Source organism: Tetrao urogallus (assembly GCF_951394365.1).
Source record: "Tetrao urogallus genome assembly, chromosome: 16".
NCBI lineage: Eukaryota > Metazoa > Chordata > Aves > Galliformes > Phasianidae > Tetrao > Tetrao urogallus.
Genome location: NC_136829.1, coordinates 9,410,959 through 9,438,135, shown reverse-complemented (window position 1 = coordinate 9,438,135; position 27,177 = coordinate 9,410,959). Strand labels below are relative to the sequence as shown.

The following is a 27,177-nucleotide window of genomic DNA, read 5'->3' as shown; positions in this document are numbered from 1 at the left end:
TCAGGAGTCGGATCGTTCCTGATTTATTATCATAAAAAATGAGTGAGGTCAAGGGAGCAGCCTGGCTGCCTGAGACCCACAGAGAAAACAGGATCAGGCCACAGTCCTCAGCGGTCATTCCTTCTCAACAAGAAAAGCCCAAGCTGCTGAGAGCAGCTAGGAGACCAATATTTACTAATGCAAAGCTCTGTTTCCAAACTAGTGATGCTGGGAGGAGGGATTGAAGATGAAGACATGACCTCAAACTGCTATGGCCAAAGTGTATGTGGCTGTGGACAGAATGCCTAAAGAATCATGCAGTGTTTGCACATGATATAATCCTTACGTCCATCACAGCAACCAACACTGCTGCAAAAAGGGATTCTGCAAAATGGAAAACCCCCACCCTGTGACAACATTTGGCAGCACACAAATGAATAATGAATGCCCCCATTGCGTCCTTTTGACTTCTGAGATGTATTCCATACTCATCTTAAAGCCAACCCAAGCCTAATTTCTGAATATATTAAGGAAAACTGGCATTATTCTCAGTCTACCTGCAATTCAGTTTAGCTGACTCTTTACAATTTCATTTTGAAGTTGCCAGAGGGGATTTGTCATTGACACACAGCAGTGTGAGCACAGGGACCATGATGAGCACAACGCTGGTCCCAGCTCCACTCCCACCTGGTCCTCAAGGTGAGCTGAATGTCTCTGAACAGGGTGAAGGTGCGAGAGCCACTAAATACGAATGGCTCCATAGCCACTCCTTTAATGGAGGCATATTCCTTCTCTACTAAGCCAAACGCTTCCATCATATCGAATCCTGGAACAAAGAAAAGCAGAGAAAGAAGTGGTTAGGAAAGACTGCCCCCCAAAAAGTGGGATGGCAGAGCAGGTAGGATGAGCTTCTAGGTAGCATGGAGACCTCAGCAGGAGAAAAAAACATAGGAACACAGATATCAGCAAGGCTGTACAGACTCTCTATAAAACTGGATTATATTCCACAAGCGGCAGCTAAGGGCAATAGTTTGCATCTGGATCATCCACTGCTGCAATTGCCTCTTGGAGAGAGATATAGTAAAGGTGAAGACTTCCATAATTTTGTTTTCAAATCTCCAGAATGAAAAACAAGTGAGAAATTTTGTGATTCTGTAATTACTCCAAAAAAAAACAAAAAAACAAAAAAAACAAAAAAAACCCCACCCAACAAACAAACAAACAAACAAAAAAAACCAACCCAAAACCACGTTCATTTCAAGTAGGTGCAAAAATACTATCTTTAAAAGACATGGAATCTGTCCAGTGATTGCTGGCAGGAGGAATCATTTCTGCTCTGAAATGCCTTATATGTAAGGGTCAGAAATACTGGGGAAGGACTTTAAAATACAAGCATTTCCATTTCTCTCTATTTCCATGAGGCACTCAGAGGTTGGCTCGGCTTATGCGATCTACAGAGGGAGGCTCTTCCCTGACATCTCTGACATCGCCTGTTCAGCTCATGCAACTTCATCTCACTTTCATGGCTCATCATTAAAGCTCTGAGTCATTTTCTCATTTCAGTTTTCTATTTGGTAAGACAAGATCTTGAAATTGGATTCTTTTTTTTTCCCACTTTATCTCAGTTTGCAGCAGCCCGGGTTGAAGGAGATAGCTCATGCTTCAGTAAATGAAGGGATACAACTTCACTACGATGTAGTCCTACCAGTTTGGATTCCCTCACCCCTTCACCATTTACTGTAATCTGCAGTTGTTTGGCTTGAGTGGTTATTTTGCATAGAAGTTTGTCCAGAGAACAGTTGTTTTCGTTGCCCAACATACTAGGGAGTTTTCCAAAAGAAATGACCCACTTGTGAGCCATTTATCTGCAACATGGGGCTCCTGGCACTGGGATTCCATTAAAGCATGCATGAAACACAATGGTGTAAAGACTGACGACAAAGCTCAATTCACAATTATAACCATATTGTAACCTAACAGCATTATTCTCTTCAGTAACCTGTGTGTCAGATGCAACCCATTACAGCTCAGTCTCCCAGTGCACCTTTTCCTGTCCTTTCCATTTGGTCCCATCCCACTGCACGCATTTTTCTTTGTATATTCACTGGAGCAAGGAAGCAAGCAGGCTGTCCCACACCTCAAGTAAGTGCCCTAAGCAACACATTCATCCTCTGCCTTGCACCTAGTGAACAATTATTCACATAAAGGCAGATTGCTCAAGCAGCACAGACAGACTCACGCAATAACAGCCCAAACTCTGATGAGAAGAGCAACTGCTCTGGGTGCAGGCGAGGACAAGGGTCAAGCCTATGGCTCAGCAACCCTTGAACCCCTGTTGTCCATGCTGTATGAATACACTCCAGCCATTCCAAACTGGGGCCATAGTTCTCTCTCTTCTCCCTCAGCTTGAAAAGTGGTCTTCAGTGTCAGTGTTTGAAGGGTCTCAGGTCTTACCTGATATAGAGTGTTTCCCTATTTCATTCTCAGACTTTTCCTCTTTCCCTCAGGGCAGGGAAAGAATTCCACCTTGCTCAGCTGTTGTATATTTCTTGAAAAAAAGCCAAGATGAGACACTGTTTGCACATTCCCAGCAAAGGTTTAGGTATGATACTGTACCTCGTACGGAGCCTGCAGAAGAGCTGATGGGGGGACAGGCTGTGGGAATGGAACAGAAGGGGAAAAAATGAGGGAAGAAAGGGAGTAGGGGATTAGTAAAGCAAAACTGATGCAGTTCCTATGGGCTGAGCAATGGAAAACACAGCAAAACACAGTGAGTACTGTAATATTATACAGCTTAAGTCACAGTCTGGCCCGAACCTTGTTCAGATAAACGGAGAGAGGGAGAGAATTTATGTTTATGCTAACATAAAAGTTCTTCCTTGTCTTATTCATCACAAAAAAATAAAATACCGTCTTTCATCATCAAACATCCTCATGATCACTTTCTTTTCACTGAATCATCTGTCACCTGGTGATATGAAACACAAGGGAACATCATTTTCTTCAAGCTTCTTTTTGAAAACAGTCATAAAAAACACTATTTTTTTAAATGGTGCTTTTACTGAAACATGCACCTTAGTAGGCTGATAAATAAATAAGCATATCTTCATTCTAAATATTGCACATAAAACTCAAAAGACAACAAAAACTCAAGCATCAACCTGATTTTTTTTTTAAATAGCTAGAAAGGGAGTAAAGATGCAGTGCTGCACATGAGCAGTGATGTGGCTTTTGTATGGCATATGACCAGGCTTTGACTTATTGCAACATTCCTGTTACATTTCTCCATATAGTATGACAGTTTTTTGCTCTTCTTCGCACTTGAGAAACACAAATTGTGTTTTGGCAAAGTTTTGCAGGTCCTTTGCCAGAAACTCACTTGATGAATCCTTTAGCCACAAGGCAGAAAGCAGCATCAGGGGGTGCTGGGGAGAACGGGCTGCAATGAGAGGCACCATGGTTATGAGCACTCCCATGTAACTGGCTCAAGTAAGGGGGTGCTTTAGAAAGCAGCATATGAATGCTATTTTCAATTATGTACTGCCATTTAAATCCCAGGTCATGGCTGCCAGATGGAGCTGGGACAAAGGAGATGCTTGATGCAAAATGAGACATGTCCCTGAAAATCAAGGACACTTGACAAGATGGGCTATTTCATAAGTGATTTTCTAGGTCACCAGTAAAATAGAATCCAATAGATCATTACTGAAGCTTCATTATAACTTTTATATTTCTATTCTTACATCAGTGTCAGTTCACACCTCAGGAGAAACGCAGGGCTTACAACTGTCTGACTTTTCTAACAACAGAGGGGTGTTCATCCTCCACATGGCAGCTGAGCTTCCTAAGTCATTCAACACGATTATTCATAGTCAAGTCATATGCAAAAAGAAAAGGCACCCAAAGCAATGATGGTCATACGACTGCTAAAGCCTACAACAGTCTACATCTACAAGCCATACCTCTGCTCCTTGCCTTCCCCTTACACAAACAGAACAGATTTTCAAATGCAAAGCATTGCTGAGAACCGAAGTATGATGAAGAAAACATAATACCCTCCAACATCACACTGACAGGCTGCAGTCCTGCCTGTTTGCCAGGTATCCAGCTTCCTTGCTGGGGGGTCAGGAAGGCCCCTTCTAACCTCCCTCCCAGCACTCTCACTGCTCACAGCTCTTTGATCTGGCAATGCTCAGCTTACACAGAGCACCTCAGAGTCAGGGTGAAGGATCCCTGTCAGTGACAGCCTGCATTTTGCTTTGAAGATTTTTCCGAGGCCTCCCAGCGTAGGATTCCTGCCATCTTGTTGTTCTCTCTGCTTTGTGCTTCTCTCCCCAGGTCCCAGAGGAACGCAGTTACTGTACAACATCCCCTCCCACAACAGCTCAGACCACTTCCCTCAGCGACGTGACTGCTTATTAAAATCAGATTTTTTTACTGCAACAGTTTTCCCAGTATTATTACATATCATCTCCGCTCCTTCAAATAATTCATGTTATGAAACACACAGAATTTAATATTTCTCCTGTTATCTTTTCAGCTATTATAGCCATACACGCTACATTTTCCATCAGCCTTATGGGGGATTGTTTTCCAGCTGAAGGTTCACAGGACTGTTCCTCTGTGATCTGCACACCTGCACATTTCCTCAATAAGCCACAGAAAATTGTGTCTGATATTTTCTTTGCCGGGTACAGTCTAAAACATACTCATCTAATCTGCTTTGTTCTCCCTTCTTGGCTTCTCTCAACGAACTTTAAAGCTGAGGTTTTGTTTGGAATCATTTCACATAGACAGGAAAAGGCATTAATGCCACAATACATGTATTCTAATATTTGCTTCTTAGCAGCTTCTTATAACCCTGCTAATTCAACATTTCTCCTTAATCCACTTAATATTTTGCTTTGTACCAGCTAGGAGAACATATGCTCATTAAATTTAATAAGGGACTTTACAAGGAACTTTAATTTAAAACATGTCATCGTTCTCTTTGCTCCATTTTGGTCAAGATATGCAGAAACCCTTTAAATATCCTACCAGACTCTACTGAGTGAGTCTGCTTTTAAGGCTATGTGGTTCCAGGCTCTCCTTGGACAGATTCTCAGGACCCAGAGGCATCTGTCAAGAAGAGACATACCCACTGCTGCCTGTCCTCAGGGATCCACACTGTGCTATTTGTTACTGGGGAAAAATAAAATACTAATGCCAGACATTATAGGAGATGATTTACCTTCTGTCTTAGATGGAACAAATCCTCGTATTGAAGGCAGTTTAGACATCACGGGAGCTGCAAGAGAAAGCAGCGTGTGTGTGAGCTCTGCTGCTCAGAACAGTGACACTTGGCTCAAGACTCGTATGGTCACCAACCCTTCTCATTCATCCTGGGATTATACACGGGACGGGCAGAAACTGGGGCAGGATTTTCCCTTTTCCAGGCTTTTTGCAATTTGCTGAGCAAAACCTTGGCCACAGCCACAGCTCAGCGCAAGAAGGGCAATGCTTTCCCTGGAGAGGTTACACCAAGCCTGATAGATGATAGCTGATGAAGCTGCACGTACTGATGGATGCACTCACCCGTCCGACCCGTTGCAGTTGTGCTCTCGCTCTCTCCTGTGTAGTGGACAGCAGAAACTGCCACCTTGTAGGCTCGATCGGGCAGCAGCGGCTGCAAGGTCACACTGCTGCTTTTCCCAGAAGCCATGATCTACAGCAGGATGGAAAATAAAAAACAACTCAGAGTTTGGCTTTTATCCACACCCTGGGGCTGCTCTGAGGATTTCTAGCAGTGAGTTCCAGGGCAGCATCCCCATTAGTTAGGGAATGATAAAAAGAAACTGTGGATGCACTGCCATCAGAACTATTGTGTTCAGGGAAAGAGTGTTTTCTTAAGTAAAGACCTTAATGTACCCCTTGTAGATGGGTCAAAAGATCCTTAAAATGTGGTCACCAGTTTGGGTTGCTGCGGCAAATGTTCACTGTAAAAGGTTAATTGTTAACCTGTCAAATCAGGTGGGCAGTGGAGTTACCCTCTACCACTCTGCCTCTTGGAATTCCCCACTCTGTTTCAGGGAGAGGAGAAAGCTGTGTTATTTGCAGCTTTGATGGACACTGATAAGTGGATCAGAAGGAAGCCTGAATCAGAAGGAAGTTGTCTTCACAGCACACTGACAGCAAGTCAAAGGAAGAAATTTGGTTTTGTTGTCACGCAAACTAATTCTTGATAGAGAAAACCTATTGGAGTGAACAGCACGCTGTTAGCCATGAAACAGTCCCTCTGTCCCACCTGCCAAGGAGCTGAACTTACTGTTTGCTGGGTGCTGGGGTCAGAAACAGGACTGTAGGTGATTCTGTAGTGCTGTATGCGGCCCTCGGGGGGCTTCCAATGGATCTGGAGGCTGGTGGGGCTCTCAGAGTCTATGAAGAGGTTGGTGGGTGGGCTCCGAGAAGCTGTGCAGGGATTAAATGGGAATAGCATTAAAGTCAGATAGTGAAGTCTGAAATCAGGGCCAGCAGTGCTTGCTTCCATGTCCTTTCCCCAGTGCTTCGTTAATGTGCAGAATGGAGCAGAAGCAGCCACCTTAGGGACCAGGCAGGGGAGAAAATAGAGTCTGGAGGAATGAGGATCAGTACTGCCTGAGACAACATGGTACAACTCAAGCATTCAGTAATTCAAAGCCTAGGTCCTGGGGGAAAAAAAGAATATTTGGTGGAGAGAAGAGTCCTGGAGGCATGAGGAAAAAAAAGATCCTTTGGATGCATCATGGACAAACACAAGATACCCTTCAGAAAGACCAAATTGTTCTTGTATTTCATCAAAGACCTGAAGACACGCTGGAGAAAAGGCTTGATTGCTGATTAAGCCTGGATCAAAGCTAATGCATCATCATTTCTACTATTTCTCAGCTTGGCCTTTGCTTTAAAATTATCCTTTAAAGAAAAAAATCACACAGAGCAGCCAGCACACAGCAGTTTGTCTAACACTTCTCACTCAGCACCCACAGCCTCAGGGAAAGATCATGCACAAAGCCTGAACTGCTCTCCTGTTCCTGGCCCTGCACCACAGTGGATGGATGGATCCCAAATGGGTGACGGCCTGAGCTGTGGTCAGCAAGAACAGGGTTTGCCAGAGACCAAAACAGAGCATATCTTAATTACATAAATGCATTTCTTCCCTGGAATACCACTGTGTAGCAAGTTGGACCTGGCAACAGAGATAGTTACAGAGCAACTTCTCTGAGCAGCGGCTGAGGGTTATTAAGAGAAAGGCAGAGGGAGCTGAATCCATCCACTTTCAAACAAAAGAGGTTGAAAACTAGGGAAGAAAGTTCAGCCCATGGCAATGATGGAAAAAAATATGACCTCTATAATCACTGCAGGTGGGTATTGTGATGGAGCGTTATGGGAGTCACATATGGGAGTATGGGGTCACCTACTCCAAGAGCTTATTTCTAAGTAGTTTCTTGCTCTGTATAAATATCTGGCCTTGAATCTTCACTGGTGTGAAGACAAAGAGGTTTTGAGAGTGAAAAGTAGGCTTTTTTTTTTCCTTCTTCTTCAGAAGACACTACAAATGATGGGTGAGTCCGAAGGACAGCCAAGGACACACAGCCAGGCTATGAAGTTTCTATTCTGCAGTTTTACCTGCAATGCAAACAAGCTCTTCTGCCCACCCAGCAAAGACTGAGGTGACCTTAGAGCACATGTTGGATGAAGATTATTTGCATCTTCATTGATCCTCCTTCCCTTTTCTGGACAAAACGAGCCTACTTTTACTGAAGCTGAACCAAGTTTTTGCAGAGCTGAATCAGGCTGGAGGCTGTTGCTGTGCATCACCGCAAGGTAAAGAAGAGAAGAAAACAAGTGTGGGAGGGAAAGTCATTTCAACATTGCTATTCTTAGTGCTGTGCCATACCTCTGCATCTTTGCTGTCTGCACTGGCTATTTCATTCAGCTGATGTAAGCGGTGACTGTTTAAATGAACAAAAGGAAAGTTAAGTGAAGTCTTCCAAATTGAGTTTGTTCTGGAAAGCCCCCCGGGCTGGGCACAGTCTGACAGCATGGATGTGACAGCCAGGGGAAAGGTCACCTCCCGGAGCTGCCCATGTGGGGTGGAAGCATCTCTGACACCCAGGGCACCATCTGTGCTTCTGTTACCTCCTGTTCCTCTGCAGGGGGAATCCTGGGCTACTTGTTTTCAGGTCTAGCCAGAATCACAGACAAAATTCCAAGTAAAAGTACAGCTCTGGAGTCTGCTCCATCACAACACCCATCTGCAGTGATTGTACAGGTTATAGTTGTTCCCCTGGTACCACGGGTTGAAGTTTCTTCCCTAAATTTCAACCCCTTTTGTTTGCAGTGTGAGCTCACAGAGGAGCAGGAGGAAGAACGTGCAGACACTTCTGGCACAGCTCTGCCGGAGGAATGGGACACATAAGCACTTTGTAATCCACTTCAGCACAGAATCAGCCCAGGAGGCTCAGCCCAGCGTTAGCAGCACTCCCACCAGACTGCCCTCTTGCTCTTTGTGCTGCAGAGGATGAGGTGCACTCACACAGGGGCAGAAAGATTCCACTAAATAATGAATGCTACATAGCAGATACCAGAGATAGAGGACCCCCCCCCCCCCCCCCCCTTTATCCTGCAGGACAAAACAGGTGATCTATTTTGTTTAAGCTCTTTTTCTTCTCTATAACAGAGAGGTCCCTACCAGCTTCTCAGCAAAAACAAAAGCAACCACTTCCAGTGTCTCCCAAGGACTCCTGCTCAGCAGTCAAGGGCTATTTCTCAGCAGCTTCCTCTCCCAGAGAGCATCCTGCACACTCCCACTAGTTGGGTGCAAGGTTTATGTCCATCAGAAGTACCACAAGTCTTGTTTATTAATATGACAGATGAGCGCTGCATAGAGCCTTTAGTCAAGGACAAAGACTTTGTTATGCTAGATCATTTATAGGAACATAATGAGAGGAGAGTTCTTGACACAAATAAGCCTTGAATCTAAATATATCAGAGACAAGAAGGTATATCAGAACCGTAGGTAAGTACATGGTAACAAATTAGTTATCTGTGGGAAATACACCAACGTGCTGTTGCTCCTACTGTGCCTTCTGGTAAGTCTGCAGAGAAGGACTTGCTTAACTGTTCTGCTCAAAAAATATCCCTAAACATCTTATTTTTTCTAGTCAAGACTAAGACTGGAGAAGAAGTGCTCCATTCATTGCAATGGTAGTGAGGAACTGGGTCCATGGAAGAGCATTACCAGCCCTCCTGTGTTACACAGCCCTGAGGACGGATGCCCATGCATCCCAGTGATGTGAAGGCTGATGTCCCTAATGCATCCCTGTTCCTGAACAAGAACAGCAGCTGACAAGCAGAAGCCAATGCCAGCAAGGATTGGTTTGCTTGAATAAGCTGAGAAGAACACCATCACATGCCATTGGCAGTGGGTTGAAGAAGCAGCTTTGACATTTTGTACTTCAAGCTTTAAAACAGCTATTCGTTTTTCTGAAACCTCTAAACAGCTCTCATTTTTCTCACAGAGCTGTAGGATGCTTTCATTTTTTATTTGTTCTTGTTGGCATGCATCTCCTAGGTACTTGCCTGAGGTAGCTTTCTATAAACAAAAGTTGTTATTATTCATTATTAATAAAACCTGAGCTTCTCGTTCCAGGATTGCCATTTACTCTGAGCTTCATCAGCTCAGCACCAGCCTGAAAGACTTCATTCTGCAAAGGAGGTTGAGAGCTGAGAGGAGGAAGAGAGGATTGCCGCTACTGAATGAATTGTATTCCATTTGCTGCCAACAAAGCCATTATACAGGCAATATTAATTAAGAGGACCTCTGGGAGTACCACTTTTTAACCTCATATCCTGCCTGGACAAAGCAAGATTTAGATAATGCCTCCATGCAGAGTCTGCCTGAAGGATTCTCTCTTATTTTTGCAAGTGCCCTCAGATGAAGCACAGCTCAGCGAAGATGTAGCTGGAGAAACCCACACCTTCCTTAGCAGACAATCTTTTACTAACAGGAAATATTCATTAGGCAGCACAGTGACATATTCAGCTCAACACCCAACAAAAAGCCCATGCATTCACATCGATACATGCTACAAAAGGAGAAAGAAATGTACCACCCAGTTCGTGCTTGCCCAGTATATTTTCTTCAGGAGGAATTCAGAATATTAGTATGGGAACCTAAATATCTCCAGCCACATTTAGATATCCAGGTCTGGGTTTTCATAGCTGCAGATGACCAGATCTGAGCTCCTGCCTTGTGCCTGGGTCTGAGGCATCCTGCACCCTTTGTTTTCACTAGGCTGTAGAGACAGAGAGCTGATCACTTACTGGTTCTGTGCTGAATGGAAACCGTGTCACTTCGAGCACCATCTTTGTAGTAGGCCCAGATGGATATTTTGTAGTCTGTGTTCTTCTGCAATCCAGGCAGGATGGCAGTTGCCACATTTCCAGCGATGGAGAGCTGAAGCAGGGCAAGAAATGAGTCAGTTGAATTCCCAGGCTTCCCTATGCTAGTTCATGCCATCCCAGTGTCTGGCTCACAGACTGCCTGCAGGCACAAATGAGTTAGCACAGGGCTGTGACTCTTGTGGGTTGCACAAATCCAAGCAAAGGCAAATTTCCAGCCCTAATGAATGCAGAGTAGATGCCCATTGCTAGCCAGTTGTACTTAACAGCTACTTCTGTCCCACAACATAGAGTCTCTGGTACAAGGCAGTCTGCCTGCTATGAGCATGAAATATGTCTGCTCAGTTCCCATCTTTCAGATATATGGTGCATAGAAGCTCCAATATACCCCTATTCCAGCCTAAATGTGAAGGGCAGTGGAGGTATTCACTGTGAAAACAGGGGCTTGGGATAGAAGAGGTCACCTGGTCCATCCCTACTCCTACTGCATCAGCTCTGATTGTGATCAATCTTCTCTGGTTCTTAAGACCTCATCCTTCCTGAGGAGTACTGTCCCCACAGCAGTCAGGACTTACCACCACTACAAATACCTGACTACTGTCCTTATCTTTTCCACAACGACTTGACATTGTGGGCCAGTGATTCTCTGCAACCCCAGATCTTTTTCTACTGAATCGCTTCTTAGCTGTTTGTTCTACATCCTGTATACCTGTCTTTAATTATTCCTACCTAAGCTTAATACTTTGTTTGTCCCTATTGAATTTCATCCTTGAGTTTTTCCAGAGCACTTCTGCAATCTTCCCAGAGCCTGCAGGACTCCAAACCTGCCACCCTGCTGTCCCTCCTGCTTCCAGCATTCAAGGTGACTACAGCACTCTGCAGAGCCAGTGTGGGATAGATCCTGTCTTAGTGCTGAAGGTCCTGAGTGCATGAACCCAAGCTGAACTGCAACTCTGACACTCTTGCAGGTCAGCACAGAGCCGCCATAGAATCATTAAGGTTGGAAAGACCGCTAAGATCATTAAGTAGGACCAACAGCCCATTGCCACCATGCCAACTAAACCACGTCAGTGCCACATCTTCCCTCTTCCTGAACACCTCCAGGGACAGTGACTGCACACCACCTCCCCTGGGCAGCCCATTCCAAGGTCTGATCATTCTTTTTGAGAAGAAATTTTTCCTAATACCCAACCAGTATCCATCCAGCAGACACAAACCCAACCCGGCTGTACGTGGGTCCGTACCTCCTGAGGCTTCTCTCCACCAGCTGTGCTCCACTTGATCTGATAGACAACCACATCAGAGGCAGCGACAGCTTCCCAGTGCAGCCGGAGGCTGTTCTCAGAGAGCTCAGAAACCTTCAGCGCCCGCGGCGGGGGGACCTTCACTGAGGGATGCAGGAGGACAACGAGCTGAAGCCCTGACAGCGCCTTGTCAGAGCTGAGGTGGGGAGCAGATGGTTGGGAAGCAGAGCATCAGCCAGGCAGCTGTCTGAGATCAGTCTGTCTTTCACTTCTTCCGATCCAAATGGCAACAGCCATCAGGACAGAGAGGAGAATGCTGTTTTCAAAACCCTAATTAAGGAGGATTATTTTATTTGTGGAGAGGGTATGTATCACTCTGATACTGCAAAGGGGAGAAGGCTCCCGAGGACACAGAGGTTAGCGGTATGTAGTTTGCTTTCTTCCTTTATTGCTTCACCTCTATTATTAACATAACAGAGTGGGGCATATTCCAACAGTCACCAGTTTTGTACAGGGATCTTGGCCATAAGCTGCTGGGACCAGCATTGAAAACATCTCAGTTTAGGCACACGCAGGACAGTTTGGTCAATAGGAAAGAAACCATTTCCACTGCCTACTTACAAGTGGTGACGTTGCCAGTGATTGGAAAGGAGTCACCCTCATCATACACAGATCGGACACTGATGAAGTACTGGGTGAGGGAGGACAGTGGTCTCAGGACAGTGGACACTGCAGTGCCAAGAACCTCAACCTGCAATGGAACGGGATGAGTTGGGAGAAAAGAACATGGAGACAGCTGCAGAGAGCTTCGCACATCCCTCAGAAGTGCCCATTTCAGAGATAACACTCCCTTCATGCACCAGAGAGAACAGGGCAGTGTGTGACCTCCCAGCTCTCCCTCCAGCAGCCCCTGAGGACTCACCTCCCCAGTGTTGCTCCCTCTGCTAGACACGTAGGTGACACGATGACCTTTCACTGCCAGTGTTGCTGGCTCCCAGCTGACCCGCACGGATGAGTGGCTGAGCTCTGAGAAGCTCAGGTACCTGGGAGGGCTCAAGGCCACTGCAACACAGTGAGTGACAGCACTCAGGGTTTGAAAGGCTGCACCAAAGCAACGCTGCTTGTTGCCTCCTGCTACTTGCGAGTGACTCCATCTTGAACTAGAAGACTCAAAATAATTCCCATTCTGTGGTACGTCATGGAATGCTATCTGCGATTCAGGTGAAGAAATAGCCAAGAAATTCCTCCTTTCTCCCCAGACAAAAAGATCTTAAGGAACAGTCCCTTTAGGAGTCCTCTTTTAACGGGGGGAATCACTGCCTCACAGCTCACCAGGTGATTACAGACCATCTTAGGGACCAGTATTAAGAAAAGGCAGGATTTACAAGCCACAGGCACAATACAAGAAATCCCTAACTTATTTAATCTCTCCCACCTTGAGTGTTTAAAAACAACTTAACCAGCAGCAGCACTTACAGGTGGTTTCCTGGATGCTGGCTGGATCACTGGCATCTTCCCCATACAACGCATACACTGCAATGGAGTACTCAGTGCTGGGTGACAGCCTGTCCAGAAGGACCTCGGGCTCAGCCACCTTCATCTGTCACAGGAGAAATTCAGGGAGACATTTCAGTTCTGGGTACCTCTCAGTCCTGGGGAACACTTCAGTTCTAGGACACCCTTCCATTCTGGGCTGCCCTCTAATATCCACTTGGACATGTGCTTTGCACTGTCAGAGCTTCTCTGCCTCCCTCTCTCCCCAGGGGACACCAAGTACATTGAGGGCTCACATCCATTTCTCCTCCCAGGGCCTGCAGAGGTGTATCTCTCATACAGAGGTGATACTATTATTCTGGGTTGGATCAGGGTACCTGAAGTAAGTTCAAACGAGACATTTTTTGTAAGGAAAATATTGAGATTTTCCTGGGAAAGACATTATAATGAAAAGATGAGTATGGATGTGAAAAGCAGAGTGGCTTCCATTATTGCAAAAACAAAGCTGGGGGTTGATTTCTGACAGTAGGATGCAAAAAATATGTATTATTGGTGCAAATTCCCCCAGAAGAAAGACAACAGAGCAGGAAGCATAGTTCTCTCCCATTTCCAACTATTCTACAGCACTCAGTGGAGAGAGGAGAGTGTGCACAGAGTGCAGCATCCCTGTGTCACACAGAGAGGGGATGGAAGGGGCTTCAAGAAAGCAAGGTTTTAAGTGAGAGATGGTGAGCTTCCTTTCCTCTATGGCCTGGGAAGGCTGCATGAGAGCTGCTTGCTGCAAGCAGGGCCATAGCAGCCGGGCTGCTGCCACCTGCCGCTAACACTGCAAGGCACAGCCCTCCCTGCACAGCCTGCATGCTGCAGGGACCCAACCCAGCGACTTCCAGGAGTCTGCATGCAGCAGAGCCAGAGATTTGTGAAAGGCTGGGAACACTGTAATGCTGGCACTTCTGACAACTCATTAAAGTGTTCACATTTTGAGTGTTTACTTTAAAATGTTCGTATTGTGAACTTCACCTTAGAAGTTTGTAAGGATTTTCCACTCGTCTGGCATTGCTTTATTTTTTATACACTGCCACAGTTCTCTTTTTAGAGGTCAGTGAAAGCTGCCCTAACAAATTTCCAGTCAGCATTTGAAGATAAGCAAAGCAAACATATTTCTGTGCAGTCTCAAGGATGCAGAAGTTATTCTTGAGGCTGCAGAGGTGTGAACTCAGCCACTGGGCTGCCGAAGGTTCTGTGCTTCAGGTCTGCTCTGTATGATATTGTCAGAACTCAACCCCACACAGAGAGACAGGCACTGATTTTGGACTCTTCAACTGAGGAGAGACAAAGGAAAAGCAGTATTGCCACCATTCTCATGGAGCGTACCTCTGTCGTATCATCCTCTGCTCCATCGGGGGCTGCAGAGCAGAGCACCAGGTACTGCGTGGCTCCCTGGGCTGCCTTCCAGCTCAGCCTGATGCTGTTGTGGCTCAGCTCGGAGACACGCAGGGAGCGGGGGGCAGACAGAGGCACTGGGAGAGAAATGTGGCAGAAAGACACTTTCAGCAGGTCTGCAGCAGCTCCAGCCCCGGAGGAGAGTTGGCTTTACAACATGCTGGGGGACACCCGACCTGCATCTAACACAGCCACTTGTCAAGGAGTGGGATTAGTTCATTTACAGCCCAAGGGTGGAAAAGGGACAAGGGTTGTAGAAAATTTCTGTTTGGGGTGTGTTAGCAGGTTGAGCTCGGCACACTGGTGTCACTTGCAGAATGACATAGGTGGAATGGGACACTTGAGGGTCTCTGGTCCAACCCTGCTGAGCCAAATTAGAGGAGGTTACTCAGGCCTTGTCCAACCAAGTTCTGAACATCTCCAGAGATGGAGAGATTTGCAGACAAACCTTCCGAACCAGAGGGAGGGGGAATATATAGTGCCAGGCTCCAGACTGAGGTGGTTGCAAAGGCAAGGCTATGTTCACCTCCCACAAACACACGTCAGAGGAATGTTCCCTACTCACGACATACATGTGGAGGTGATGCCTCTCAGCCCATCCCCAACAGCTGTGTCATAAATGGGAAACACCGACACCAGGTACTCTGTGTGCGAGGTCAGGTTGGAAAGCCACAGAGAGGAGACAGCTCCATCCAGAAGCACCTGAAATACAAAGGAACACGGTCAAGTCTGGGAAGTGCCAGCCGCTCCACGGCAAAGGAAAAGCTGAAGCAGTCTTCCCTGGGAAGCATGGAGATAGGAGGCTGTAAGCATTCCTGCCCTTGAAGGATTGGATCTGTACAAGCACATAGCACAAGACCCCAGTCATGCTCTCACTGCAGTGAATGGGACAGAATGCGATTCCATGATTGACAGTTTCAGTTGGAAGGGACCTGACTGATACTCAAGCCCAACTGTCTCACCACTTCAGGGCTAACCAAAAGTTGAAGTGTATAATTAAGGACAATCCAAGTGTTTGGATTTGCTTTTCTGATTCTATCTGTCACCAGTGAGCATCCTTGAACACCTTTGTGCACCTGTGTGTGTTCTTTGAGGTGCCTTAGGGAGGGGATAACACTGTGCAAGAGAAAACTGCATGGGTATAACTTGCAGTAGTTCTAGCAACACAGTATTTACCCAATTTCCTCTTCTGCCTTGCCATCCTATCACCTCGTCACATTTGCACTCAGTGTTCAGTTTCATTCCTGGCTTTAGCTGGTATCCTGTGCTCAGTGCACTCCTACCCTCATCGCTCTGCATACCCAGGTCTGCCTGCATTCCCAGCCACTGACTGGAAGGCACTGCAGTGTCCAACAGGTACCTCTTACCTCCTTGGGAGTGCCGCCCTTCGATGGATTGTACACAACCCGGTATTTCTTTGGTGGACTCAGGGGAGGACTCCAGGCCAAGTGCATGCTTTTAGAAGTCACAGCTGATATTTTAAGGTCTGTTGGGCTCAGCTGTGGACCTGTATTTGTAGGGATATCTTTCACAGTTCTACCTGGGAATTAAAAACGCGGTTACTTTCTTGTATTCAGATTCTCATACCAAATATACTTCCTAGCTCATAAATACAACTGCCATTTTTTAAGTAAGTCAAATTGCAGTCCCCTTCCTTACAGAGCTGAGCAACGGTTCCAAACTGCTGTAAAATAAATAGTTAAGAACTGAGCAAACAGAGAACATAAATACTCCATCGAGAATCATTTCTGCATACTTCTGGTTGCTGAGAATATTCTTTTCAACAGAAATATGCATTTTTGCCTGCATCCAAAACACGACCCAGCTTTTTTCCAATTATGAAGATCTGTCAAAATGAACCAGAAGTTATTTTGGCTTCTTTTTCGATGCAACCATCTTTCTTTAGGCTAACCTGTACCTGTAAAAAGATGCCCAATTACATCAAACAGGTACAAATTAATAAGAACGAATCAAATTATGTCTATGTCTATCCACAGAGCATTAAAATAAATGTATGCTTGAAAGTTTGCTTTCCCATTCTCCCTAGGCAAGTCTGAGAGAAGAGAGAGACGGAAATGTGTACGTGATGTTTCTCCTGAGGATCTAAGCTAACATCTGGAGTCGTTCTTCACTCTCTTGTACATCATGCAAACTGCCCTCCAGCAAAAAAAAAAACGAAAAGAAATCGAGTGTTTGGTTTTGATTTGAAGATGCCCCAGAGATTATATAAAGTGTGAGGAATAAAAAAAGTGTTTAGATGCTTTGCTGTCTCCTCTTCCTACTTCCAGATTTCTTCCATACAACTACTATATTCTCAAATTAGCTCTTTTGTGTTGAATTCCTCCTGTCGATTGAAAGAAATGGAGAGAAAAAAATGATTGCAATGCATTTTTCACACAGTAAAATAACAAAAATGTAGAATAGAAGCCTACAATGCTAGTTATTGCCATTAAGTGATTTACAGCCACCAAAAGGTATCCAAGGCCCTGGTGAGGATGGCTGTTGCCCGTATTGGCAAGGATAAGAGCAGATACCTAAATCAAAAGCAAGAGAATGGAAACACCTGCAAGTCCCTCCATGGCTTGTTCACAACAGCAGGGAGTGAGGCTGGAAGAGCTGCATCCAGAGAGTCTTGTAAACACCAAGATCACAGCTGAACCTGGCCAAAATGTTGGCAAGGACTATTTTCAGGCAGCAATAGCACTGAGCAGGGAGATCAGCACAGAAAAGAAGAGTCAGATGGTGCTGAGGAGGTGGTGGAGCTCATGGAGGGAAAGGTACAAGAAAGGATGTTGAGAAAGGAGATTTTTTGATGGCAAGGAAAGCTGATGTTAAGCAGGAGGAAGCTCATCATCACCAAGGTTTCACCTCACCTGCACTCTCCTTGCTGCTCCTCTCTTTGATCCTGCTGCAGAGGACCCGGGTGAGCCTGCCAACCAGGGAGCTGAGCAGGGGGAAGTCCAGCACGTTGTACACTGTGAGCTCCAGTGGCTCTGAGGCCACCTGCTTCAGCTCAGCCTCATCCGCGTTCTTCACCCCTACAGACAGCAGAGCACAGGGCTGAGGAAGCTCCTTTAGAGGACAACTTCTGCCTTCTGCTTGGATGTTGGTTGTGGGGATCAACAGCAGACAGCTGATTTTGTTTTCCAGTGCTAGCCTTTAGGCCATCTTAGCACTGCCCAGGTGAGGCAGGGGTCCTTCTCCCTTTGCTCTTGTGGTGAGAACTAAGGTGTCTTGGGATTAATTCAGTCTCAGGACCAAACAACACAACCTTCCTTTAGTAAGAAAGGGGAAGCACAGACCCCAGCTGGGACCCGACCTGCAAGTCATTTCAGCTGCACAGTCCAGCACACAGCTGAGGCTCAGCAGCTTCACTCAGTCCATGAAAGAAATCCAAGTGATAGCCAACTATGTACATACCTGTATGTAATAAAGCCTTGCTTGTGTGTTCCCGACTTAAATAAGCACATAAAGTGCTGGAGGTTGCAGTTTTAGGAGAGTGTTCTGCATAACTTTATTGTCTGTGCATTACCCTTTAGCAGACTTGTGTAGTCATCGAGGACAGCGCTGCTTGAAATCATTTTTTGTCTCATTATTGCTACCAGACAGTAAAAAGCAGATAATGCTATTATTCAGAAAAACTGGAAGTTCTGAGAGACAGCAATTACAAAGTAATTACAAAATTCTCTTGCCTAATTCCACAGCAGAGAATACTATTCTCATGGCACAGTTTGCTGAGACTGGCAAAGGTCTTTATAGACAGAAGATGTAAAATCTCTTGAGAATGAGTGTTTTTTTCCTTAAGCTAACAAAATCTCATTTGAAGACACTACCTGTGCTGAATAAATGAGTTATTTTTCTTCTCAGCCCCACTGCAATACAGTCCTACTTACTACCTTAGCTTTACAGCTTCAGGATGTTCTTGTCCTCGTTGAGAGAACATAAGCTTCAGCATGAAGAGGGAAGGTAGGTTGGCTTGATGTCTGTGATCTTACCAATAGCAAATATCTCTATGCCCACGTTTTTCAAGGTCTGAGCTGCCAGGTTGGCGTCATCCTGGGATTTTCCATCAGTCAGGAGGATTACCAATTTCTCAGCTTCCAGTCGGGCACCAGCATCTGGCTTCAGATTTTGTTCCAGGACATGGGTGAGCGCCAGGCCTGGGGAGGAGAACAGATGGATGGTGAGCTACAGCCAACAGACTTTATCCTTTCTCCACCTTTATCCTTCCCTCATTCACTCTGTCCCCCAAGGAAGATGCTATCCCATTGGAACAACTTCCCCCAACGCAGCCTTGCTGTGATCTGAGAGATGGAGTTACCTGTGAAGGTGTTGCCACCCTTGTAGCGCAGGTTCCTCACTGCCTCCAGCACCTGGTCCCTCGTTGCATAAGCACTCAGATCCCACTCTGTGCGGGGATCGCTGCTGTACTGGGACAGCCCTGGGGAAGGCAAGAGCTATCGACACTGTGCGAGCCAAGGTAGGCTGCAAGAGGAGACCTGTTTTGAGGAGGAGGTGTTGGGCTTGTCATGGGCGGATGACACAAAGTCATGAATCGGAAAGGGAGTGAGCAGACCTGGCTCCTAACTCCACTTTTCCCCATGGTGGTAGTAACCTCTGAGTGGTGCTCTGAAGCATTTTAAGGTCTCAGAGTTATTCAAGAACAAACTAGCTAGCTGCAAGGAACAGGAAGGATTTCTGTTGCCCTGTTTCACACACAGCCTAGCCAGTGCCATCCACTGGGTTTGGCATCCCTCAGAACTGGGTTCAGCATCCCTCAGAGCTGGAAGTGGCTCTGTTCTCAGCTGAGATCAAAGAAACCCCAGTGTGGCACTGCCAGCCCACCTTTGTGTCATACTCTGTAGGGTGAGCACCCCATCAGAGGGAGACAGCAAACTCCAAGCATATCTCAGCATCAGTTGTGTGCTCCCCCAACACCCAGCCTGCTGCTGCTCACACATTGCTTTTGTTCACCATGCAGCTCTTTCCTACAGCCGCTAGAGGCCAGAGCTTGCTACCAGATGGGAAAGTTGTCAAGATCGATGCACAGAATCCAGCCAAAAGGAATAAAACTCCCTAGGGCAGCACGATAACACAGAAATAGAGACCAAGGCCCCTTCTGGAGGCATTTCCCAAGGTCAGGAAACAGGGAAGACTCCTACCTACTCTTATCTTGTCTTGGGCAATATTGAATGGGGAAATTAAAGCGCTCAGGAAGTCTTTAATGAGCTTGAAATTGTTGCGCCCAATGCTCCATGATCCATCCACAAGCAGGACAATATCGGTCATTGCAGACGTGTCACATTGGAACTGGTAACCTGTGGAGAAACAATGTTTGATATGGAGAGAAGCAATTGCAAAGGAGGAAAAATACTTCATTTTTAAGATGAGAAGCAAGTGTGCAGTGTAAAGCCCTGGACCATCTGCCAGCCCGACACATCCCAGCATCTTGGGAAAACCACATGGCTAAGGGCAACATAACTCACTATCAAGAAACTGAGCAGTGAGTAGCAACCTTTCTGTGAAGAAAGTGTTAAACCCATTGGGAAGTGCATGCCTAGGCCAAGCATTGCTCTCTGCAGGCTGTCAGCTCCATTACATCTCAGCCCCAGCCCTTTCTTCCCTTTTATCTAGCCTAAGTCTCCAAAAGAATTGCAGGTGATCGCTTAATAACATTCCATTGCGAGATCCCCTGTGGGCTATAATTATTTCCTGGTGTTATATTGAATCCAATCTCTCTGCAAAAATCTTCATCACAGATACATAAGGACTGCCTTTCTCTCCACCCCAGGCACGCAGCTTAACAGAGGATAAGATGGGGCATGTTGGTGATTGAATGCATCTTCCTGAAATATTTTTCAGATGCAGAATTTTCCATCTTTGTTAGAGGGAAATAGATAGTACCATCCAACTGCACTGAGATGCAAACAGGTCAGTCTCCTATCTCTTCTCATAACTATGAATTTCTACTGTTATCAAGGGACCAAAGAGGGATGTTCTAGCCAACCCCCTTCCCACCACTTCAAAAGTGCTGTGAGCCATTCAGTTGGAGGATCTAAAGTTTCAGCAAGGATCAGTTAGCTGGGAAATGTGAAGAACAAGACCAGGATGCCAGCGTGTGCTGGAGAATGATAACCTGTATGGGTAAGTCTGGAGCAGGAAGAGGTGGTAACATGCATAGAGAGAACAGTGGGAAATCAATTCATTAAAAAACTCCCCTTGTAAAGGAATTTTTGTCTTAGCTCCAGCTTTCCTTTATATCTGTAATGCTTTGCAGAACTCCAAACTCTTTCGGTGATCCTTGGCAGCTCTCCAAAGCATGATCTAGCAAATAAGAGCAGCAGCAGCACTCATGCTCCCTTGGTGACAGAGAGACAGCTAGAAGGATTGTGTTTAGCAATCGCTAGAGAAAACAGTGGGGGACAGAGAGCAGGACACGCTTGAAGCAGCTCTCACCTCTCCTCAGTGAATCCCTTGTGGGTTTTTCTTTTCCTAGAGACTCTCGCTCCGCGTTTGCAGTGGTACGCTGGGATGACTTTGTGGTTGGTGATGGTGTTTGTGTCACACCAACACCAGGCTGGCTCCTCGTGGTTTCTCCTGAGCCCTTGGGCTGAGTCCCTTTGTGCCTTTTCTTTTCAGCTCTGTCCTTTGCTGTGCTCCAAACAGAAAAAGAATACATTTTCCCTTCCTATGTTACTGCCTTGAAGATTACATTTCCATATATGTGCGCATAGCAAGGCAGCAGCCCCAGGACACTCTTTGCACCCACCTGGATGTGTCAGGATGGTGCTCAAGGGTGGTGGAGCTGTTTCCATCCGCAGGCTCTGCTCTACTGTTGAGCTGCCCGCAGAGGTGAGATTCTTTCCTGGTGCAGCTCCTGCGTTCCTTCGGTTATTTCTAGTCTGGGATGCATTTTTAAGGTCCTCTACTATAGAAATCACAAATACAAGAAGGAGGAGTCAATCCAGATGGGTCTGTGAGTCATGGTCCACCCTTTATCCCATCAGTATTCACCATCTCCCCTCTCCAAGCTTCCAACAAAATAGTAATGGGCTTCAGTGCAGTCTATGGGAACACTGAATGTAAGAAAATGTATCCCTTTACAGTAAGGGTGGCTCAGGAGGTGGTGCATGCCCCATGTCTGGAGGCACTCACAGTCAGGCTGGACAGGGCTTTGAGCACTGATGGAGCTGTGGGTGCCCCTGTTCACTGCAGGGGAGTTGGTCCAAATGGCTTTTAAATGTCTCTTCCAATTCAAACGAATTCTTGATTCTACTATTTATCTGCCAGAGGACGAGCTCTGAGGAGTCACATCTCCAAGAGCCCTCGGAATGGTAAAATGTTGATCTTTTTACTTACTCACAAATTTCCTCTTGGCGAATAAGGCTTCCTGGGAGCCATTGAGCACGTAGACCTGCAGCGTGTATTCCTTGGTAGGGCTCAGCCCCCCCACTGTGGCTTTGGGAGTCTTTGTTTTCAGCATGACTTCTTGCTCTGAGTCCCCTGAGGTGGGATGAAGCCACAGTTCAGAAACTGTTAGAGCTTACATTTAAGCTGACAATAGCAGAAATACCACCGAAATACAGAGAATGTCTGTCTGGGGACCTCAATCAATTCTAATTTAATTTTTAATTCTGTAGATCTCTGCTTTCAGAGCTGAGAAAGTCTTTTAAAAAGCCCTGATACATGCTCCAAATGGAAAACAAGTTCCCACCTAGCACTAGTGTGGCTCCCACTGACTTCTCAAAGAACAGCTGACAGAAAGGCCAGATCCCAGAGGGTGAAGGTTGGGCAAACACCACTTATGGAAACATCAAACCAAGTGATGTCCTTGAGGTCACTCGTGACAAAGTGAGGAAGTGCTCTGATATCTCCAGAGTTCTGTCCTGGCCCTTGGGACTCATTGTACTTAATACAGTCGTTTTTGCTGTGTTCCCTCTGCAAACCTCATCTCTCCCTAACACAAGCTGTCCTCTGCACAGCAAGGAGCAGATAAAGCAAGGCAGCTCTGCAAAACCACAGCTAAATATCGCACCGTGTCTCTGTTACGAGGGGTGGTATGGAGAAACTTTGGACCAGAAGAACAAAGCAAAGGAAGGGAAGCAAAGCAGCTCCCTAAAATCATCTGAGTAAGAAAGGTGTGTGAGCCTTTAAATGTGGGAATGGATGCATTTCTGGTCTTGTCACCCTTAGGGCTGGAAATGGAGCTCCAGCCCACACATGGGGAAAGCCTCAGGCGTGCTCAGCACAAGGATTCCCCACGTTCCTGGGATGCCCATCGCTCCCTGGCAGGGGAGGAATGAGAAACCTCCAGCACCGGCTGGGCAAACAGCTGGGGGCTGAGCTAAAAGCAGGCAGATGGGCACAAGCTAAGGTTGCACCCGGATGCTGCTCCCCCACGAGGACGCAGTGCCCTTCCTGCAGTGCCTGTCTGGAGTCAGAAGTCAGGGAGAGCTGGAGCTCATCCAGGGCGGGGAGCCACGGGCAGAGCATCCCCATGTATGGGGCCAAGGACATCCCGTCCCTGAGGATGGGACAAACAGGACCCCTGCAGTGACAGAGTTATAACCACTGCTCCGTGAACTTGTTTTCTGTCTTCCTCTCCACTTTGGGCAAACATTCAATGGTGCAGACAAGGAGAAAGAGCATCCAGCCAATACCCAGCGCCACACAGAAGCTGGGGGCCCATCCCTCACACAGAGCAATCTGCTGGGTAGCACATACCTGCCATAGGCTTTACCCGCACTTTGTAGCCGTTGATGTTTCCTTCGGTTTCTTTCCATTTCATCTGGAGCCTGTCTTCTGAAAGGACTGTGAGTTTCAGCCGGCCTGACCCTGAGGAGGAGGAGAGGTGCCCACTCTGCTGTGGGTGCAATTCCTCCCTCTGCACACACTCACACATGCATGAAACCCCCCACGTGCTACGTCTACTAAAGACACGGGGACAGCTGCAGTGCAAATGGAACCTTCATCATCCCATACAAACACTCAGCATCCCCTGACATTGCACAGCCACTCCTGCTGCCCCTGGACCAGGAAACCCATCGCTGCAAATCCACCTTCCATCCTATGCTAAGGGGCAGCTTCTCTGGGTGAGACCTCACTACATGCTACTGCAAATGAGGAAAACAGCAAAGCAGTCAGAGTTCCTCTGTGCTCCTCTCACACTGCAAGTCTTTACTGGGAACCTTCATGGCATGTGTGTGGTTTCAGCAAGGGTTTTGGTGCAGATGTCTGAAATAGAAGGGAAGGAATAGAATACAGGGAGTCAATGAGGCTCTGCAATGAACTTAGGCTGCTGAAAAATACAAAAATTCCCCAGGATATGAATGCCACCCTTATGCAGAAAGACTGTTTAGGAGGAAGCTCCAGGGATCAGCTGGGTTTAGAGAGGAAAGAAAAAAAAGAAAGAGAGAAAAGGAGAGAAAACCTGATAAAGTGTAACTAACACCTCCTGGCAGGACCGTAACTCACGGGCACCAGCTTGCATTGGGATCAGTGAACTGCAGGGATCAGTGAACTGAAACGACAAATCCTGATGAAAAAAATAGTATCAGACAAGGAGGTAAAAAGAAGAAAGAGCACATTCTCTTATCAGCTCCAGATTTCTCAGAGATCTTTTAAAGCCCTGCTAAATGTCTCACCCATGTGTCAGTCTCTGAATCAGAGATCCCTCAAGGAAATACAGTCACACTGTCATACAAATGTCACTGTATGAAACATTCCCACTTGACTAGCTGTAGGGTGGCAACTCAGCAGATTTGTCTCCCCTCTTCCCTGCTCCTGCACCTACAGCTGTCTTTCCAGCAGGCTCCTTCATGTGCAATGAGCAACTGCCTCCTTTGTCTGCACAGTAATAATATATGCCTTCAAATGCCCACCTCGTTGGCAGCTGTTACCAATCTCTTGCTAATGGCCTCACATTGTGCCAGGGGAGAGTCAGGATTGATGTTAGGAAACATTTATTCCTAGAAAGAGCAGTGATGCAGTGGCACGGTTGCCCAGGGGGTGGTGGGGTCACTGTCCCTGGAGGTGTCCCAGAGCTGTGGGATGGGGGCAGTGGGCACAGCGGGGTGGGCTGGGATTGGACTTGGGGATCTTGGAGCTCTTTTCCAACCTTCATGGTTCTATGATTCTTTCCCTTTCTCACTCCTTATTAAATATACATATATAAATAAAGCTTAAGGTGACCTGGAGCATCATAGTATGGCCTGGGTTGAAAAGGACCCCAATACTCATCCAGTTCCAAGCCCCTGCTATGTGCAGGTCACCAACCACCAGACCAGGCTGTCCAGAGCCACATCCAGCCTGGCCTTGAATGCCTCCAGGGATGGGGCAGCCACAACCTCCTTCAGCAACCTGTTCCAGTGCATCACCACCCTCTGTGTCAAAAATCATGCTCAGCACTGGCACATTGTGTGTTCTGTAGGACTCCACATGTTCCTATTTTGGTCTTGCATGGTGTCAGACATCTCCCAACATCTTTGCATGAAGTCACAGCCCAGGAAAGCAGTGGGAGCTGGCAGCAAGGACTTGCTTGGCTCAACCCAGCATCTGTGCCTCAGCCTCTTCTTGCAGAGACTTCCTGTGGGCTGCCTAACAAGCAGACAACTATTTTGGGGAAACAAAGCTCAAATTCACATCTCACCCCATGAAAATGTAAAGAAGAAGAAAGAAAACATGGGGAAGAGGGGTGAGGGGCGAAATCAAATCTCAGAATCGTGCCGAAGAGAAGTGATAAAAAATCATGCAACAATGAGGGGAATTCATAGAGGAAACATGAAGCTGTCTTCTTCTGGACAAGTGTGGTCCAACTCCTTGGCCATCGCTCTAGGAGCCCAGAAGTTAAAAAGGCAAGAATGTCCCCAGAGAGATCAGAAAGGACAGCATCCTCTGAAGCTCCATTATGTGCTGGATGCAAATGAAGCCCGGTGCCATGAAAGCCCCACTGTTTCTCTGCCCTGTGTTGGATGTGTGCTCTCTGATGCTGTAACCTTGCTCTCCAGCTGATGGGGAGCAAAGCCCAGACACACTGTGTGGAAGATGCACAGCACAGAGATAAGCCTATCCTGAATGTGACATGCCATCACCTCTCAGGTAAACCTTGTGGTTCATATGGAATAGAAAGGTGGAAAGGAAATGGTGAGGTGCTATCAGTATTTTCTGCTCATTCATGGCACTGCGGGAGCTCTACATGCTACAGGAGAATGCACATCATGTACTCTCTTACCCAGATGTCACACATCACCACCGTAGCTCCACAGTTTCACAGTGCAGGACAGACATGACAATGAACAGAAGCAACACTTTTTTCTTTCTGTTTCTCGAGCTCTGTTAGCAGACCCCACAAGCATCCTCTCCTGCTTACACAGACTGAAATGCATCCCCAGTGCAAGGGAGAGGCACTCTGAGCTGCTGCCAGAGATGAGAACAGGCATTGCAGAGTGGGGTGGGATGGAGACACTCTCCCAGCACTGCCTCCCTGATCTCCTATTGCTCTTTAAATATGAGAATACGCTGCTTGGAGCTTCCCCACCAGAAGGGCTGGCAGCTTAGCCCAGATTCCAACCCAGAGTCCCCCCAGAGCAGTGCAGGTGAGCTCCTTACCTTGCCCCCCTCGTCCCCAGACGTGGCTTGCCACAGGCAGGCAGGCAAAAAAGAAGCAGGTGCGAATCAGCATGGTGAGCAGGACCTGTGAGAGCAAGCACCAGGAAGAAGGAGCTGCAGTTACTTTTCACCATGCCAAAACCCACCTGAATCAGTTCTTCCACACTGCAAGCCCTGCTGCTCTCTGAGGGATGTCAGTAGTGACCATCTGGGCTTTGTTATGGCTCTGGGAACAGAAGCTTGTTGCTGTAATGGACTTTGTTATTGTTTTTGTTATTGCTTTTATTTTTTGTTTTGTTGCTGTTTAATTTTCTTTTCCAGCCCCCCAACGAAGGAGCCACGAGCTGAGATATACAGCTCTTTCCATCACTGACAGCACTAAATGGTGAAGCTCACATTCAACTTTTCTGCAATTCCTAGATATTATTCTGTATTACTGGTTTCTTCAATACAGCTGCTCAGCTCCTTGGACCAGAACTGAAACAAGTTTGTACATCTGATGGGGAGGAGGCTTCAATCCAGTGCTCTTCTCAGCTGGCTGGGTTTCCAATGATCACAGTAAAGCAATTAAGCAGCAAAAGAGGTACCACTCAATTTATATGTCACCAGCTTAGGAATGAGAGTTTCATTTATTATACATGGCGGAGTTCCTGAGCAGTCACATCCAGGGTGCATCAGCATGGTCTTGTTTTGACTTGCTCACCTGAACAAGACCGAAATGCAATTACAGGCTTTATAAAGGCAGAGGATCAGTTTGACTTAGAAATACCCCCTGTGACATCCCCACCCCTCAGAACTTACCCTAGGGGTCACAAACCTCGAGTACCTTCTGTTGTCTTTCTGGCCTGCACTTAGGTGTCATTTTGGACAGAAAAGTCAGGTCATCATAAAACCACTCTAACACATAGATGCAGAGCCTTCCCACGGCCTCAGCCTCAGTATACCAGGTTTAAAACATATGCTGATGTTTTTTGCATCATTGGCATCTGTC

The 27,177-nt window shown here is 46.6% G+C and overlaps 1 protein-coding gene across 1 annotated transcript in view; it reads right to left on the bottom strand.

The window, feature by feature from the left end:
- COL20A1 (collagen type XX alpha 1 chain) overlaps positions 1 to 26,259 on the bottom strand; it is a gene marked incomplete at both ends in the record, with an annotated part of 40,896 nt that extends 14,637 nt beyond the window's left edge. The window contains 22 exons of the mRNA XM_079543213.1: positions 667 to 805; positions 2,596 to 2,634; positions 5,210 to 5,266; positions 5,554 to 5,683; positions 6,284 to 6,426; positions 10,321 to 10,453; positions 11,643 to 11,785; positions 12,264 to 12,393; positions 12,565 to 12,704; positions 13,119 to 13,242; positions 14,511 to 14,656; positions 15,152 to 15,281; positions 15,947 to 16,119; positions 17,453 to 17,617; positions 18,575 to 18,739; positions 18,901 to 19,020; positions 19,742 to 19,897; positions 21,036 to 21,230; positions 21,349 to 21,507; positions 21,939 to 22,082; positions 23,304 to 23,414; positions 26,187 to 26,259. Of these exons, the coding sequence (XP_079399339.1) occupies positions 667 to 805; positions 2,596 to 2,634; positions 5,210 to 5,266; positions 5,554 to 5,683; positions 6,284 to 6,426; positions 10,321 to 10,453; positions 11,643 to 11,785; positions 12,264 to 12,393; positions 12,565 to 12,704; positions 13,119 to 13,242; positions 14,511 to 14,656; positions 15,152 to 15,281; positions 15,947 to 16,119; positions 17,453 to 17,617; positions 18,575 to 18,739; positions 18,901 to 19,020; positions 19,742 to 19,897; positions 21,036 to 21,230; positions 21,349 to 21,507; positions 21,939 to 22,082; positions 23,304 to 23,414; positions 26,187 to 26,259 (2,915 nt within the window). The remainder of the gene's footprint in view (positions 1 to 666; positions 806 to 2,595; positions 2,635 to 5,209; positions 5,267 to 5,553; positions 5,684 to 6,283; positions 6,427 to 10,320; positions 10,454 to 11,642; positions 11,786 to 12,263; positions 12,394 to 12,564; positions 12,705 to 13,118; positions 13,243 to 14,510; positions 14,657 to 15,151; positions 15,282 to 15,946; positions 16,120 to 17,452; positions 17,618 to 18,574; positions 18,740 to 18,900; positions 19,021 to 19,741; positions 19,898 to 21,035; positions 21,231 to 21,348; positions 21,508 to 21,938; positions 22,083 to 23,303; positions 23,415 to 26,186) is intronic.
- Between the last annotated feature and the right edge of the window lie 918 nt (positions 26,260 to 27,177).